The sequence below is a fragment of the Engystomops pustulosus genome, chromosome 2 (assembly GCF_040894005.1).
Source record: "Engystomops pustulosus chromosome 2, aEngPut4.maternal, whole genome shotgun sequence".
In the NCBI taxonomy this organism is placed as follows: Eukaryota; Metazoa; Chordata; class Amphibia; order Anura; family Leptodactylidae; genus Engystomops; species Engystomops pustulosus.
In genome coordinates, this window is record NC_092412.1 from 233,815,586 (window position 1) to 233,833,267 (window position 17,682).

The window sequence follows — 17,682 nt, forward strand, 5'->3', positions numbered from 1 at the left end:
CAAGCCTTGAAAAAGGATCCTGAACAGGGTCTGAAACGTTGCACTTGGGTAAATAAAGCACCCATCCCTTTTTTTCACATTGAATTTGGAGTACAGTCTCATTTTTTTGGAGTACATTTGCCTGGTGTGTCAAGACCAGTGTTGGGGTTTGTACCCACAAAGGTTTTTGCTATTGCTTTGGTGCTGCTGGACTTTCTAATGTTTAGAACGACCTTGGATAAGGGGGGATGGGTAGTCATTTTGGACAGAGACCTTTACCAAAGAGAGCTAGAGTCTGTGCTAGGTGATAGTACTTATCTTATCTTAGACCTATGCATGATCCCACAGATTGGGGTTGAAATGCCTCGCTGATGAAGGTTTATACTGGGTATTTTTTATAGATCTGCTGCCGATTATCTTATTCCTAAACATTTTTTATGGTTTACCTGAATCATGTGATTTGGGATGTTACCTCCCCTTTGACATGACACTCCTTAGTGTCATGCCCACCTCGGGATACACTCGTTTCCATTGTGTCCGACTACCCAGTGTTCCTCAGGTATAAATAAGGACGCAACTTTACATGGCACTCATTGTACTCATCTCCTCAATGTACTCATTTTGGACTGTTTTTGCGCCTATGACAAGAGATTGTCATTGTCTAATTTTCTGCACTGTTCTCAGAGTTATCACTTGAATCCAGATGTGAAAGTTGCGACCAGCAGAATAGCCAAAAACAAAAAGTAACAGAGACAAGGCCAGACTTATGATAAATGAGTGTATGGGCGGCCATGGGTCCTCAGGAACATACCCCCACTCATACCCCCCTTATGGGCATCTGCCATTGGCTGCCACTATATACAATCCTTTGAACGTGTTGTGATGTGTTAGTGATACGTAGACTTCTGCCTTGTCTGAAACTGGGCACTTCCTCAAGCCTTAGTCCAAGCCTTCCTGAGAAATACATTATAGTGGAGCCTGCATTTGATGGCCGGTAACTTTACAAAAAGGAATTGGGTCCCAGGACCTTACACAGGACCAGACACAGCTCATCTCATAGTCACTGCACTGAGAGGAGATGATGGTTATGAAAAGGCTTTAATGTACAAAGGCACAAAATCAGGGTTGGAAAAAACACAAATACAATAAAACCTTAAAGTCCAACTTCCCAAAATGTAAAAGCAGAAGAGAAATAAAAAAGGCAGAACATAGTGAATACATGTGTACAGGAGAATAAGGGCTTGTTCACACCACTATATTACAGCTCATGTGGAGGTATAGATGTGTATATATGGTTCCTCCTATGTCTCTGATTCACATTCACATTCACACATTCATCCATATCTACTCTTAGTAATCCGGGGCTATATACGGGCACAGCTCTGCCATGCGAGGGATCACAGGGGAGAACATGACATGTAACAAGCCCTTATAGACATACAGACAATGTATAGAAACAAAAGAAGGTTCAGAAATCTCAGGCCAAAACTTGCAATATGGAGGAGGACCCAAGTCCCCACAGAAAAGAAAATACGATCAGTAAGGAAAAATAAAATAATTTACATGCAGGGTTATGTAAATTCTCGCCGACACGTCACCTCTCGTAATGCGGGATGATAGCGGGAGACGAAGCAGGCTTCATTGCGCATGCACTTTACCCACGGACCACACGCAGTGAAGCCGGAGAGTACAACTTCGGCTTCACTGCTGCAATAGGCAGGCGCCAAGAGCTCCGAAACAAGTAAGTATTGTTTTATTTTATTTTTTTTACTGCCCCCACCTTGTAACTCATAAAGGGTGATTCAGGTTTAGTGTCGCCCAGGTAGGTTCCCTTTAAGTCCGGGACTGCCTGTATAAGATTTTATTCATCCGGGAAGTAATGACCCAATCAGGCTGACTCTCCACCATTACTCCTCCATTATATTCTATAGTGCGGAGGGATGATGGAGCTGTACAGCCGCTCACACACCCTGTGTGATGGGGAAAGAGAACAGATGATGTGACATGAATACAGTCTTCCTGATCAATAGAAAGTCCTGACTGAAGAATTGAATACTAGGCATGCATGTTACCAGGCACATGGCCGAAACCAATGGTGAAAGAGAACCTTCCAGCTTTGTTTTTGCCCCTAGATCTCCACCACAACTTGATGTAATAGTCTAATGAAGTCAAACCAGACTTGTGTGAAATGTAAATTATCACTGAAGAGTCATCTGTCAAGAAGGAGATTTCTACAATCACAGATCTGCACAGACACAAAGCTCTCCTGCTAGCTACACAGAGCAGCATCACATGAACTTCCCCAGCCCCCACAGTGAGCAGGGCCTTCCACCTCCAGGAATTACAGTCCAGTGTGGTATCCAGTGTATGTCCTTATACAGGTGTAGGCCCAGTACGGCACTAAAGCCAGGCACAATATACCACACTGGACTGGAAATGGTGCGCATTTTAATGGTGCATTTAATTACTAGGAAAGACAAAAACATTGTGACCGGTTCCCTTTACCAGGCTTCAGTTCATTCGATGAATAACTTACAATGGAGATGCATATATCCAGAGAATTTTTACAAAATTTTACAATGAGGCAGAACCTAGACGTCGGCATCTCAGGACACAATGAGAAGTTTGTACAGAGTTAATGGGTTGTTGCCTATATACAGTTACTAGTATTATACAATGTAGTGTCCGACCGCAAACAAAAGACATTTTCTTCTCTCAGTCCTCAAAAATAAACTCCTGTTCACACTGTTCCGCTAGTAGCCAAAATACAAGTCCACACATAGCAGGAAGCTTCCCATGGTGAGGTCCTTAGTCTACTCCCAGGGCCTTCAGCTGGCGCTCAATCTCTTCATCTGAGATGGTGTTGGCTTTGGTAGAGGATGCGGAGGGGAGTCCTTTAGCCGCTGATGGAGCTTTTGCCATCTACAACGAGAAGAAGATTGTGAAAGGGAGAACAGATAATTACACAAAAGGAAATCTACCACCAAAATCCACGATAATCCCACAACTGTGCCTATGGTAATCTTCTTATATATGTTATCCTTGGCCTCCTTCCTTCTAGAATCAACTTTTAAAATTATGCCAATGAGGAGCCAGAAGGGTCATCCTCTGCCTGATGTAATCTCAGGCAAAGCACACAATGCAAGGGGGTGGGGGAGTGCTCCAGCACAATGTAACAGCCTGTGAAGCTACAGCACAAAGGGGCTCTAGTAACAACCCCCAGAGCACTTCTGGCTCCTAAACACACTTTGAAAGAGAAGGGGGCCATGAATAACAGATGTAAGAAGATTAGTACAGTCACAGTGTCTGGATCTATGAGTAAGTGTCCCTGGTTTATCATGATGGATTTTGAGGGTAGATTTTCTTTAACTTTGAGAATTGGACTGGCTGCTTAATTCACAAGTAAAGGTGGAACAATCCACCTCCTACTGGGGTTCTGTATTTACCCTGGGCCATGCTTCAGCTCCTGTGCCCAGCCAGACATTATTCCTCAGACCATGGGACATCACTTGTGACTTTAGAGGAAGTGATGTACCAACATCTGAGGAAACCCCCGATTTTCCAAAGTGACCTGTGACCCGATTGGTGCAGGTGCCAAAGTACAAGCAAATCAAAAGACGAGGGTGCACTGTCTCCATCTGGAGAAAACAAGGTCACCAGAGGCGACAGGGCTTTTTTTTACTATGAGAACTGTCACTCTGTGGAATAGCCTGCCTCAGGCGCTGGTCACAGCAGGGACAGCAGAGAGCTTCAAGAAGGGTCTAGATGCCTTTTTACATCTAAATAACATTGATGGTTATGAACAAGTGTCTTTTTTCAACCATATAAACTATGATACTATGAAGAACCGGCATTGGAGCAGGGTACATACACATCTAGTCTGTTTCTGCCCCCAAGTGTAGTTCAAAAATTTCCCCAAATAATCCCCATTGGTTTTACTAATGAAAGTAAAACACAGTGAGCAGATTCTTTTCACATCCACCCAATACCCCCCCCCCCACTTTGCATAAGAAAAAAGAAAAATTCTAAAAGTTATTAACAATTCCGAAATTATTGTGCTTGATACATACCTTCCCTGAGATTTCAATCCCAATCTCATCCAACACCTGGTTCACAATGTCTTGGCTTTCCTCTTCATCTTCAGAGGCATCAAAGATGTCATCCAGGGTGTCATTTACTGCAGGGGACAGGGGCAAATGTCAAATCACTTCAAAACTCAACAGCGCCCCCTGCCCCATATTTGTTCCCATTAACATTCAATAATAATCACCAAGGACATCCCTGCATGTATGGGGTCTCACAACAATGGCGCTGAACTACAGGTAACAGCATGTCCAGTGTCCGGGAGTTGCACAGGCGGTAAATATCCCGGTGCGTCAGTGATCGCTGTTTAACCCCATACATGCTGGGATTTATGGTACATGCTATACCAGAGCAGGAATATTGCTCAATAATAATTCCGGTAGAAGAAAAGAATCCTGGAGACTTACTCATTTCCTCAGTCATCTCCATCTTCAAGTTTTCCTTCTGGAAGTTTTGCATTGTTTGCAGAGTTTTCTGAGGATCCATTTTCTTGTTCACGGCTTGCATCGTCTAGAAGAAGAGAAAAATTAAAGCATAAAACGCAGATAATAATATATATTCTCACAAATCAATAGCTCCCGGGATGTAGGACAACTTTGTCTATTGCTTTCATTACCTGCGTCCTGCAGTTTCTTTGCTATCCTCCTCGGTTCAGCCAGTTCCTGTAGTAGCTTTCTCCCCTGGCTGTGCATATCTCTGCGAAACCCTACTATTTTTACAAAATAAATTCTACGGATTCTAACTGCTGAAGGGGAGGGACTGCTGCTCCCTGCTCACTCTGGAGGGGAGGGGGAATCATGTTATTCTGCTATGTGTAGCTAGCAGGAGAGATTTGTGTCTATGCAGATCTGTGGATGCAGAAGTCTCTTGAAAATAGAGAGGGGCTCCCCCCCCCCCCATCAGTTCCTCCATCTCAGTTTGTGATTCTGCAGAACTTTTTTCTGTCACTCAAGCTGTGTCATGAGAAGTATATCCTTCTCCCAGCCTCTGCTCTCACAACAGGGAAGCTATCACAAACTACACTTACTGTAATCATTTCACTGCTGGTTTCTACTATTTATTCCATGTTCCATACATATTGATGATTTACTTCTTGGTTTCTAGTTGGATTTGCTGCTAAGTTTCTTTATGGGAGAACACAAGGTATTACGGAAGTTATGGTCAGGATGTCACGGATTCAGCTTTAGAGCTTAGACAGGAAGAGGTTTATATCTGACCTCTTGACAATGACTTCAGAATTGAAAAATTAAACATATGGAAAGAAATATGGGCAGGATTCTGTCAGCAACTACAATTCTGTAATAATCATTATAAACCTGTAGTCTGCTTTAACCCTGTGTCTGCTCCGTAAGATCTGTGCGTCCTGCAGAGCTTAAATGCCAAAGAGGTGTGTCCTAGAAGAAACACATAGGCACACGTGAAGGGGGCGCTCACCTTTGCAGTGGTGGACATTGCACCCGCCATCTTCATCTGGGAGCTCATGACTTTGGTCTGCGTTGACATTGAGGTGACCTTGGAGCTGACGGCATAAGTTCTTGTTTTCTGCTTACGGAGTTGGACCAGTTGCTTTGCTAGAACCCTGCAGGCGTCCTTGTTACCTGCCTTGGCCATCTTCTTTATTTCCATTTCCTGAGGAGGAGGGGAGAAAGGGAAAGCGTAGTTGGGATAATTTAATAAAGATAAGACCCTGGAGATCAAAACTAACATCAGATAGCAATGCCTTGTTCCACCTTGATTTATCTTTTAGATACTTCTTTATAGCCATGTGGGTGGGGCCAACACAAAAGGGAGTTGTCTATTGAGAAGGGAAGTGCCTTATGTTACATATTAGAAACACACAGTGTATCTAGATGCATCAATTTACCAATATACATCTAGTAATAGTTCTGTTCCGCTTTCTTGATATGTAAAGTGAAGCCTCCTGTCTTTTACCTCATCAGCCTGAGATTCCTGTCCATAAAATGGCTGCAGATGGAGGGTCATGTGATCTCGATCTGTCCATAAGCAATCGCCCTGCCAGGACTAGGCTAATGGGATAATGGGGAGAGCCCATTATACAGAATATGTGTAGTATGTAAAGCCGAATGTCCTAATCTCTAAATCTTGCAGCAAAATAAGTTATGATAGCTGCCATAGGATGCCACTACTGGGTATCAATGAGGACTTGTCAGGACGATTTAGGACACCAACTAGAAGTCCCAAACTGCCTTGTAACATCTTTGTGACGGCTGTTAAAAAAAAAAATATATAAAATAAAATATATAAAGTTTATACTTACCTGGAGATAATTCAGATGCCTGTGTGATGTTTCAATGAAGCCGATGTAGTCCATCACAGTTTTATTGTGCATGTGCCAGAGCTACTCTACCTGTGCCATGTATTAAAGTGGCTTCATTGCATAATTGAGCAGGACCGAGGTTATTAGTGTTACACAATAAGTATTATAAGGCCATTTGGGGCACTAAGGACTAGTGGATTAGTGTCCCATATCACCCAGACAGGTTCCCTGTCCGGCAGACATAAGGCTCTGCCAGTCTTCATTGCACTCACCAGCTGTTTCTCCTGCTTCTCCAGGGCGGCGCGGTCTCTGGTTATCGCCCTCTGAGTGCCTCTTAGCTCCTTATTCTGCTCCTTTATTATGTCTGTGAGAGAGAGAGGAGACATTGGGAATAAATAAAAGCGCAGTATAAATGTCTGACTCCTTCCTGCCGGATCCTCTAATTCTCTCACTACGATCGCAGCAGACAATGGCAGATTATTAATGTGCGTATTAGACGCGGCGGGGTCAGGCGGGCGATCGCTGGTGAGAGCCGTAATAATCTGCAGATGCTACGGGGCGACTTGTACTTATGAATATTTAATAGGGGGAAGATTTAGGGATGTTCAATCTCAACTCTCAACCACTTAAAGAGAAGCTTTTTACCTTCTGACTATACACAAAAGAGATAAGCGGTGCCCAGGGGGCGTATTACATCTAATGAGGGCGTTTATAGCCTTAAAGGGATAGAGATATAATGACAGACATAAAGGGAATGTTCATTACTAATCTGTACTGTGTTCATAGTCTCCAACCTGTCGCCCAAAAACACCCAGAATGCTCTAACTATACACGATTGTAGCCCCCCTTAAAAGGGACCTCTACTCATTAACTCCTATGCCCACTCTCTTCATCCTGTATCTGTGCCGCTTCACACATCACAACTCAGTTGGAATTTTTCTCGCTCCGTTCCTAAAAAATTGGCCTTTTAGTTTTGGCACCAAATATGTTAATCAGGTTCAGGTGGGTGGTCCTGGGCTACAGCAGATACTACAGGAAAGCCCATTTGACAGTAGAGTCTAAAAAGCTTATCTGGTACTGAAACTGACATCACTAATCTTTTAGGCTTAGTGCCGGATAGAGAAATATTCCAACTGTTCCGGAATCCCTCTTGTCTTCTTTAATGGAACAAATTAAAACCCCTGCACCCCTTCATCTCCTTTACACATATACACAGACAGTCCCCTGGGTTATTTACAAGATAGGGTCCGGAGGTTTGTTCTTAAGTTGAATTTGTATGCAAGTCGGAACTGTATATTTTATAATTGTAGTTTCAGACAAAATTTCTTTTTGTCCCAGTGACAATTGGAGTTTCAAAATTGTTTTGCTGTAATGGGACCAAGGATAATCAATAAAGCTTCATTACAGACACCTTACAGCTGATCACTGCAGTCTGGGACTATAGTAAAGCATCCAGAGAGCTTCACCAGAGGTCACAGTGGGCAGAGGGGTCCGTATGTAACTAGGTGTCGTCTGTAAGTCGGGTGTCCTTAAGTAGGGGACCGCCTGTACTTTAGTCCTAGGCTACAATAATCAGCTATAACAATTATCACAGGTGTCTGTAATGAAGCTTTATTGTTAATCCTGGTTCTTATGACAACCCAACATTTTTAAATCCAATTGTCACAGAGACCAAAATATATTCTGTCTGGCGTTACAATTATAAAATATACAGTTCCGACTTACATACAAATTCGACTTAAGAACAAACCTATAGAACCTATCTTGTACTTAAGCCGGGGACTGCCTGGATTTCACATTAAGTTTTCACACCATTCACAACAGGTTTTGTAACTGCAATAAGCTTTCCTGTACAATCCTAATTTTAAAAAATACGGTACAATTTCTACACCCAAATAAACACTTGACTATGACATTTATAATAAAGGGGCTTCACATTGTGTTTTGCAGGGTCTACGTGCCACATAAACCAAGGAAACAAAGGACCCCCTTGTTTATAGAGAAATACTAATGTGACTTTTGTAACTTTGTCTTTAACTAAATTTTAAAAATACAGACAGCCCCCAACTTAAAGGGGCGTTCCAAGTTCAGCAAATTAATGCTAATGTTTCTATCTTATAAAATTGTCCAGTTTAGCAATTCCTCACAGTTTTCTAGATCTCTGCTTGCTCTGATTTTACAGAAAGCTTGTTTACTGCCAGTGGATAGAAAGCTGACCGCGGTCACACAGGTGCACGGCTCGTTAGTATCAGAGAGTAATCAGAGCCGTGTGATGTAACGAGCCGTGCACCTGTGTGACCATGGTCAGATTTCTATCCATTGCTAGTGAACATAGAAGCTTTCTATAGAATGACAGCAAACAGAGATCTAGAAAACTGTGAGGAATTGATACAGAAAGTAGATTAGAAAATTGTAGAACTTTTTATCATAAAAACATTAACATTAATTTGCAGAAATGGGAATAGCCCTTTAAGGACACCCGACTTACAGACGACCCCTAGTTATAGAGTGACCCCTCTGCCCCCTGTGACCTCTCTGGATGTTACTATAGTCCCAGGCTGTAATGATCAGCTGTAAGGTGTCTGTAATGAAGATTTATGGATAATCCTTGGTCCCATGTCAATCCAAAAATGTAAAAATCCAGTTGTCACTGGGAACAAAAATGATTTGTCTGGAGTCACAATGACAAAATATACATGTAACATACCAATTCAACATAACAAGTAATCGGGGACCGCTGTATATATAAATTTTGGCTTACATTGGGAACTTTTGGGCAATATATACCAAGAGATTCCCATGTATAGGCTAAAGGAAATCCTTCTCAGAGGAAACTGCAAAATCAATTTAAATCCCATGAAAAAAATGTTCAAAAAATACAGAAGTCATAGTGAAAATCCAGTAGTCCTATAGCCATAAATAGAGTACGCCCCCTGCAGGGCTATGCATCACTCACACTCCTATCCATCACATTGCATATATCCATAAAGAGTCATTGCTGGTAGATCTGCCTGGTCCATGAAGCCAGGTCAGTAGAAGAAGTGAATGTAGTCGTAGTCTCCTGGCCCTTTGCTCGGTCCGTCCCAGCTTGCCCAATGTCGGTAGGTTATCCTCTACGATTGGGGAAGGTCTCGGGGCGTTTGCTCCGTGGTAGTCGGTGGTAGTTCTATGCTCAGATGGTAAGATGTAAATGCGGACTATGTGGCAGTGCCGTGCCCACTTACAGAGGGCAGAGCTTATACGTCGCACTGCCAGACGATCCCGATTGGTTCCCGAAACACAGCGAAGTAAGAGAAGGGGGGAGTAACACGGAGCTAAACGCCGTCATACGTCTACTTCTATAGTGACGCCATCATGGGATATATGTGCCAGGGGCGTTGCATTGGGCAAGTGATAGGACTATGATTTACGTAACTATATTGTGTCATTCTACAATCCCTCCGTCTGTGTACGGACGAGACTTCACATTACAAAAGCAATGGCTTCCTCTATGGGTCTCTGACCCTGGCACTAGTAATAAAATGTCATATAACACGGAGCCGCTGGACTGGGCACGATACCCTACACTAATACAATCTGTCACTAGAAACACAGGACAGACCGTAAAGACAGGCTTCTCAGGGTTAATACAATCACTGCTGGAGGTAAAGTCGATGCAGTCGGTATAAACGGGGCGCGTGTGCGGATTTATACATCCTAATGTGCTATAGTACACAAATATATACATCTATCTATATACAGTCTATGTGACTGCAGTATCGAGACTGGTCACTAGAGGGAGCGGTGGGATAAAACATAAGCAGATGCTGGGGATCACATTACACACTGTGTATGCACAGCTGATAACAGAGAACAAAAGACTGCATTTATTCCCATCCATGCTGGCTTGGACCATGGGTACCCCCAAAATCTATATGTTCCACATGATTTAAGTTTACAGAGAACATCCCCAGGTTGATGCCAAAAGTTAAAACACAGCCCAATCCCTGCAGGAGATGTTTCTCCATTATCTGGAGACTCTTTTTGGGGCTCTTTAGGGTAAGTAAACACTGGGGGGACTGGATCCCCAGTGCTGACCAGAGTGCCCAGGAGGCACACACCTGACGTGCCCTGTATTACACCCGTCCCAGTAACTTAAATATCGGACACTAGATCACGTGGCACACAGCAGATTGTTTCTGTACCTGCTGCGCCATTCTGAAAACGTTCTGCGTGTGATCCTGACCCCGCGCTCCACCATAGATGGGAGACACACAAAGAGGTTCTGAAGCAGAGTTTTATGTACTTGTGCAAGTCAAAACCCATGAACGGATTCTGCAGGATGGAGAAGAATTTGTCCTAATTTCTATTCTTTCTAAAGTTCTTTTTAGATTCTTTATTTTGGTTTATAAAACTGAAGTTAAAACAGTATCAAAATCAGTTTTCTGGATCCGGTGGGAAAAAAAAAAACCTTCACCTATAAATTCAAGGACATTGATGCCTGGACGACTACAGACACATTGCTTGTTTTTAAACTACAGGTGGTCCCCGACTTAACACCCGACTTCCAGACGACCCCTAGTTACAAACGGACCTCTGGATGTTGGTAAGTTACCGTACTTTATCCTAAGGGTGAAGACGTTTTTAGGCCGTTTTTGGGCCATTTTTAGTTAGTGCGTTTTCAGATTGTTAAAAACGCAGTTTTTCCAAAATTGCGCAATTAAAAACGGACAAAAACGCATGTGTTTTTTACAATCTGAAAACTAAAAGCAGCCCAAAACGGCCTAAAAACGCCACGTGTGTCTTCACCTTAAGGCTACTATAAACACCTATAACAGTTATCACAGGTGTAGTGAAGCTTTATTGTTAATCCTGGTTCTAATGACAACCCAACATTTTTAAAATCCAATTGTCACAGAGGCCAGAAAAATTTGGCTGGTGTTACAATGATAAAATATACAGTTTCCACTTACATACAAATTCAACTTAAAAACAAACCTACAGACCCTATCTTGTATGTAACACGGGGACTGCCTAAGGGACGATAACTTTAAACTGACTTTTTTTTACATTTATGCCCCATAGATTGGGTTTAGATGACACTAAAATCACCGGACCTGCATCTTTCCAATTTTCGGTTTAATATGGAGAAAATAATAATAATTCAATAAACTTTATTTATATAGCGCCATCAAATTCTGCAGCACGTTAAAATAACAAAAATGACAACTTTCTTTCCCCAATTATAATTCAGAATAAAAAATGTCATTGATACGAATATGATAAAAAAATAACCCCTCTGATTCCCTCATGTAATATCCATATCACACGGGTGCTGCGTTTAACCCCTAATCATCCCAACAAAGATCCTGTGTTTGGTCACTGTGTATGGGATCACTAGGAGAGATATGATCCATCCCCAAAACTCATCATTTTAGCAAAAGTCAAAAAGTATCCAGCGACACCAGTAACCACAGAGGGTGCAACTAAAGACTCTATCAATGCATCAATAAATAGAATAAAAAACACCAGCACCAATAACTCAATAAAAAATGTGCAGGTACTTTACTTCAAAAAGGCAACATTTTGGTTCCTTTGTCAAGCAATAAATAAATATATATATACACCAGATGCATGGAGCATACAGGAGATATTTGTATCACTATCTCAGTGTAATGTGGATACATAATATCTGGATGTATCTGTAGGACCCTTGTCCCTACATAACTCATCCCCTCACCCCAGGACAGTGGTAGAGAAGCTATGGGTGCTGGAGGAGGTGCTCATAGTGGTCTCTCTGGACACTTAGGACTTTCCCCCAGCACAGAGTTTACTAGAAAGGACTGGACGGATCCTACGATGATAATCCTAATTTCCCAGTGTCCTGAGGACAAAGATACTGTCCAGCTCCGCCGCTGCTGTGGATGTGTATGAGCTGGATATTCATAGTGGTGGGATCTGTACTATGATTACATTGTATCTCTATGGGTTCTTAAGTGTTACCTATTAAGTGTATACATTTACTCCTATGGTCAGCAGCTGTGCATACTCCTCATAGACTGTTAGCTCTTGTGTCACCCCCTCATCCTCATAGACTGTATGCTCTTGTGTCACCCCTTTATCCTCATAGACTGTAAGCTCTTGTGTCACCCCCACATCCTCATAGACTGTAAGCTCTTGTGTCACCCCCTCATCCTCATAGACTGTAAGCTCTTGTGTCACCCCCTCATCCTCATAGACTGTAAGCTCTTGTGTCACCCCCTCATCCTCATAGACTGTAAGCTCTTGTGTCACCCCCTCATCCTCATAGACTGTAAGCTCTTGTGTCACCCCCTCATCCTCATAGACTGTAAGCTCTTGTGTCACCCCCTCATCCTCATAGACTGTAAGCTCTTGTGTCACCCCCTCATCCTCATAGACTGTAAGCTCTTGTGTCACCCCCTCATCCTCATAGACTGTAAGCTCTTGTGTCACCCCCTCATCCTCATAGACTGTAAGCTCTTGTGTCACCCCCTCATCCTCATAGACTGTAAGCTCTTGTGTCACCCCCTCCTCCTCATAGACTGTAAGCTCTTGTGTCACCCCCTCATCCTCATAGACTGTAAGCTCTTGTGTCACCCCCTCATCCTCATAGACTGTAAGCTCTTGTGTCACCCCCTCATCCTCATAGACTGTAAGCTCTTGTGTCACCCCCTCATCCTCATAGACTGTAAGCTCTTGTGTCACCCTCTCATCCTCATAGACTATAAGCTCTTGTGTCACCCCCTCCTCCTCATAGACTGTAAGTTCTTGTGAGCAGGGCCCCCACTCCTATTGTTCCTGTAATATTATATTTATAGATGTCCCTAATGATATGTAAAGAGCTGCAGAATATAATGGGGCTTTATAAAAAAAATATTCTGAGTATTATTACAGAGTATACCCGGTCACATATAGCAAAGTCCAGCATAGACCATCCCCCTGACACTACATATGACTAGATGACATATCCCTCTGATAACACTCCTGGTCATTCATTCACTCCTGGAACACCCGGCACCCAACCCTCCAGTGAGTCACCCCATGCGTCACCCTCTCGTCCTGCCCCTTTCCGTCACCTGATGAGTTAATGACATCAGTTCCGAGTCATACGCCGCATCACGTGGGTCAATAAGAGTTAAAACAAACTTCCGGATAGAAGTATCTATAGATGGAAACAAAATCTGACACTTCCAAAACAAAAATAAAAACCTTCCAGCATGCACAGGGTGCAGAGAAGATTAATTCCCCCACGAAGATGTAGCAGAGGCGAGATTGTCACTGCTCTGAGCTCCAGCTTCTGCAGTGCCATGGAACACATCCAGCTCTGCTACGTCTGTACTGCTATGTAACACATCCAGCTCTGCTACGTCTGTACTGCTATGTAACACATCCAGCTCTGCTACGTCTGTACTGCTATGTAACACATCCAGCTCTGCTACGTCTGTACTGCTATGTAACACATCCAGCTCTGCTACGTCTGTACTGCTATGTAACACATCCAGCTCTGCTACGTCTGTACTGCTATGTAACACATCCAGCTCTGCTACGTCTGTACTGCTATGTAACACATCCAGCTCTGCTACGTCTGTACTGCTATGTAACACATCCAGCACTTCTACGTCTCCAGTGCCATGTAACACATCCAGCTCTGCTACATCTGTACTGCTATGGTGACAGGACGGGGATCAGAAGGATATATTATTACACATAAAAAAAGTATATACCCCCCACCTAAATCTATAAGCACAGGCAGAGGACACAGACGCTGCAGTAATGGCCGCGCTGCAGAGGGGGGAGGCAGACTCAGAGCCAGACACAATGATAAGTCTATGGCACCGGGCACTACTGCTGTGCCAGTACATGATGGGGCACAGCCCAGATCTATAACCACGACAAGGGCAACTAGAGGCCTGCTTAAAGGGATCTTCCACTTATATCTCATTTATATGGCCTCCATGCTAGTGAGGGGGGCTATGGGTGATTAGACAGGTACTAGGGGCTATGGTGCCAGTGTAGACCACCGAGTGTAATTATATAGGACCTGTACACTATAGAGAACAGGGGACGCAGGTATATGACCCCCAGATCAAGACGTATAACTGCCATACAGTGCAATGCATCTGACATAGGGGGACAGTACCAGGACAGCAGAACTGTCATAGGGTCGGGGTATTGGAGAGGATACAGGAGGACAGGCAGAACTGTCATAGGGCCAGGGTATTGGTGAGGATAGAGGAGGACAGCAGAACTGTCATAGGGCCGGAGTATTGGTGAGGATAGAGGAGGACAGGCAGAACTGTCATAGGGCCGGGGTATTGGAGAGGATACAGGAGGACAGGCAGAACTGTCATAGGGCCGGGGTATTGGTGAGGATAGAGGAGGACAGGCAGAACTGTCATAGGGCCGGGGTATTGGTGAGAATACAGGAGGACAGGCAGAACTGTCATAGGGCCGGGGTATTGGTGAGGATAGAGGAGGACAGGCAGCACTGTCATAGGGCCGGGGTATTGGTGAGAATACAGGAGGACAGGCAGAATTATCATAGGTCCTGGGTATTGGAGAGGATACAGGAGGACAGGCAGCACTGTCATAGGGCCAGGGTATTGGTGAGGATAGAGGAGGACAGGCAGAACTGTCATAGGGCCGGGGTATTGGTGAGAATACAGGAGGACAGGCAGAACTGTCATAGGTCCTGGGTATTGGAGAGGATACAGGAGGACAGGCAGCACTGTCATAGGGCCAGGGTATTGGTGAGGATAGAGGAGGACAGGCAGAACTGTCATAGGGCCGGGGTATTGGTGAGGATAGAGGAGGACAGGCAGAACTGTCATAGGGCCGGGGTATTGGTGAGAATACAGGAGGACAGGCAGAACTGTCATAGGGCCGGGGTATTGGTGAGAATACAGGAGGACAGGCAGAACTGTCATAGGGCCGGGGTATTGGTGAGGATAGAGGAGGACAGGCAGCACTGTCATAGGGCCGGGGTATTGGTGAGAATACAGGAGGACAGGCAGAATTATCATAGGTCCTGGGTATTGGAGAGGATACAGGAGGACAGGCAGCACTGTCATAGGGCCAGGGTATTGGTGAGGATACAGGAGGACAGGCAGAATTATCATAGGGCCTGGGTATTAGTCCTATAGAAGGGATATGAGAAGGTGATGACAGGTGATGTGTGTGGGGGGCACTCACCGTCCACCGTCTTCTTCTTGAACAGGGAGGCCATGTCTGCTCTCTTCTCTTCACTTCCTCATTCACTGTGCGACCAGGAACCGGTTCCTCCGCTTCGCCCCCCTCCTCTCACGTGATCCAATGACGCCACGCCCTCACCTGGACCATGTGACCGTGTGACCTCGCCCCCTGTAGTGACGTTATGGTCGCCGCGGGGAGCCCGCAGAGTTTTGGTCACGTGACTCAGGTGTCAGTCACTGCTGTGAGGGAGAGGGCGGGGTGTGCTGGGACTTATAGTCCTCTTGGTTTTAGTGTAGAGTCCATGCCCGGGCCTGTACATGGAAGTGACAGGGCAGGTGGTGTGAGCAGTGACCGTACACACCTTGTTATTGTACAATACTAGCACGTGAAAACCATACGAAACCTAAGCCAGGGGGTACAATAAGAGAGGGAGCTGCTGGGGGTGCAATAAAAGGGGGTACAATAAGAGAGGGAGCTGCTTTGGGGTACAATAAGAGGGGGAGCTGCTGGGGGTGCAATAAGAGGGGGAGCTGCTGGGGTGCAATAAGAGGGGGAGCTGCTGGGGGTGCAATAAGAGAGGGAGCTGCTGGGGGTGCATTAAGAGGGGGAGCTGCTAGGGGTACAGTAGGAGGAGGGCTACTGGGGGTACAATAAGAGGGGGAGCTGCTGGGGGTGCAATAAGAGGGGGAGCTGCTAGCGGTACAATAAGAGGGGGAGCTGCTAGGGGTACAGTAGGAGGAGGGCTGCTGGGGGTACAATAAGATAAGGGGCTGCTAGGGGGTACAGTAAGAGAAGGGACTGCTAGGGGGTACAATAAGAGGGGGGCTGCTGGGGGTTACAATAGGGGGGTTCTCCTGAAGAGTACAATAAGAGGGGGGGGGGCTTACTACTGTGTGGGGGTAGTGTAAGGGGGAAAACAATTCTGCAGTGCACACAGAGTGCTGGATCTCTTGCCCCACTACCTGCATCCCCTCACATCTCGTACAGTCTCTCTCCCAGCAGTCACTTCTCACCTCATTAAAATCCTCAACCGCGCTCTCTCTTCTGGTGTTGTCCCCTCTTCCTTTAACCATGCGGTTGTTACCCCTTTACTAAAGAGACCTTCCCCGGACCCATCCAATGCTACTAACTACAGACCAGTCTCTAACCTCCCTTTCATCTCCAAACTCCTGGAACGCCGGGTCTATTCTCGACTAACCCGCTATCTCTCAGCTAACTCCCTCCTGGACCCCCTACAATCTGGTTTCCGCACCATGCATTCCACTGAAACTGCTCTTTCTAAAGTCTCCAATGATCTCCTCACTGCAAAATCCAAAGGTGACTATTCTCTCCTCATTCTCCTGGATCTCTCGGCAGCGTTCGATACTGTGGACCACCAGCTCCTCCTCAGGATGCTTCGCTCCATGAGCCTAAAGGACTCTGCACTCTCTTGGTTTTCTTCCTATCTCTCTGACCGCACTTTCAGTGTCTCCTTTTCTGGATCTTTCTCTTCTCATCATCCTCTCAGTGTCGGGGTTCCTCAGGGCTCAGTTCTAGGTCCTCTCCTCTCAGTGTCGGGGTTCCTCAGGGCTCAGTCCTAGGTCCTCTCCTCTCAGTGTCGGGGTTCCTCAGGGATCAGTCCTAGGTCCTCTTCTCTTCTCCCTCTATACTGCCCCCATTGGACAAACCATCATCAGATTTGGTTTCCAGTATCATCTTTATGCTGATGACACCCAGCTATAAACTTCTGCACGTAACATCACCCCTGCCTTACTCTCTGCTTACTTACTTGTCTCTCTGCTGTCTCTAACATCATGTCCTCTCTCTTCTTGAAACTTATTCTTTCTAAGACTGAACTTCTTGTGTTTCCACCATCTACTAACCAACCTAACCCCGACCTCTCCATCTCGGTCTGTTGGATCACTATAGCCCCGGGGCACAGGCCGCTGTTTTGGGGTTGTGCTGGACTCTGACCTCTCCTTTTCACCATATATTCAATCTCTTGCTCGCTCTTGCCGGATGCATCTCAGAAACATCTCCAGAATCCGACTGTTTCTGACATTTGAAACCTCTAAAATGCTAATTGTTGCACTTATTCACTCTCGACTAGACTACTGTAACTCTCAATATAACAGAACAACACAACACCGATTAACAGTACTAACAATAAC

General features: G+C 44.9%; 1 protein-coding gene across 1 annotated transcript; it reads right to left on the bottom strand.

Annotated features, from left to right (window-relative positions):
* Window positions 1-1,058: 1,058 nt before the first annotated feature.
* On the bottom strand, window positions 1,059-15,691 carry CHMP2B (charged multivesicular body protein 2B). Its single transcript, XM_072138533.1, has 6 exons — window positions 15,533-15,691; window positions 6,613-6,704; window positions 5,497-5,691; window positions 4,470-4,572; window positions 4,050-4,156; window positions 1,059-2,901 (listed from the first exon to the last, which is right to left on the bottom strand). Exons 1-6 carry the CDS (start codon window positions 15,564-15,566, stop codon window positions 2,788-2,790), a joined length of 645 nt encoding a protein of 214 aa, XP_071994634.1. The 5' UTR covers window positions 15,567-15,691; the 3' UTR covers window positions 1,059-2,787.
* Between the last annotated feature and the right edge of the window lie 1,991 nt (window positions 15,692-17,682).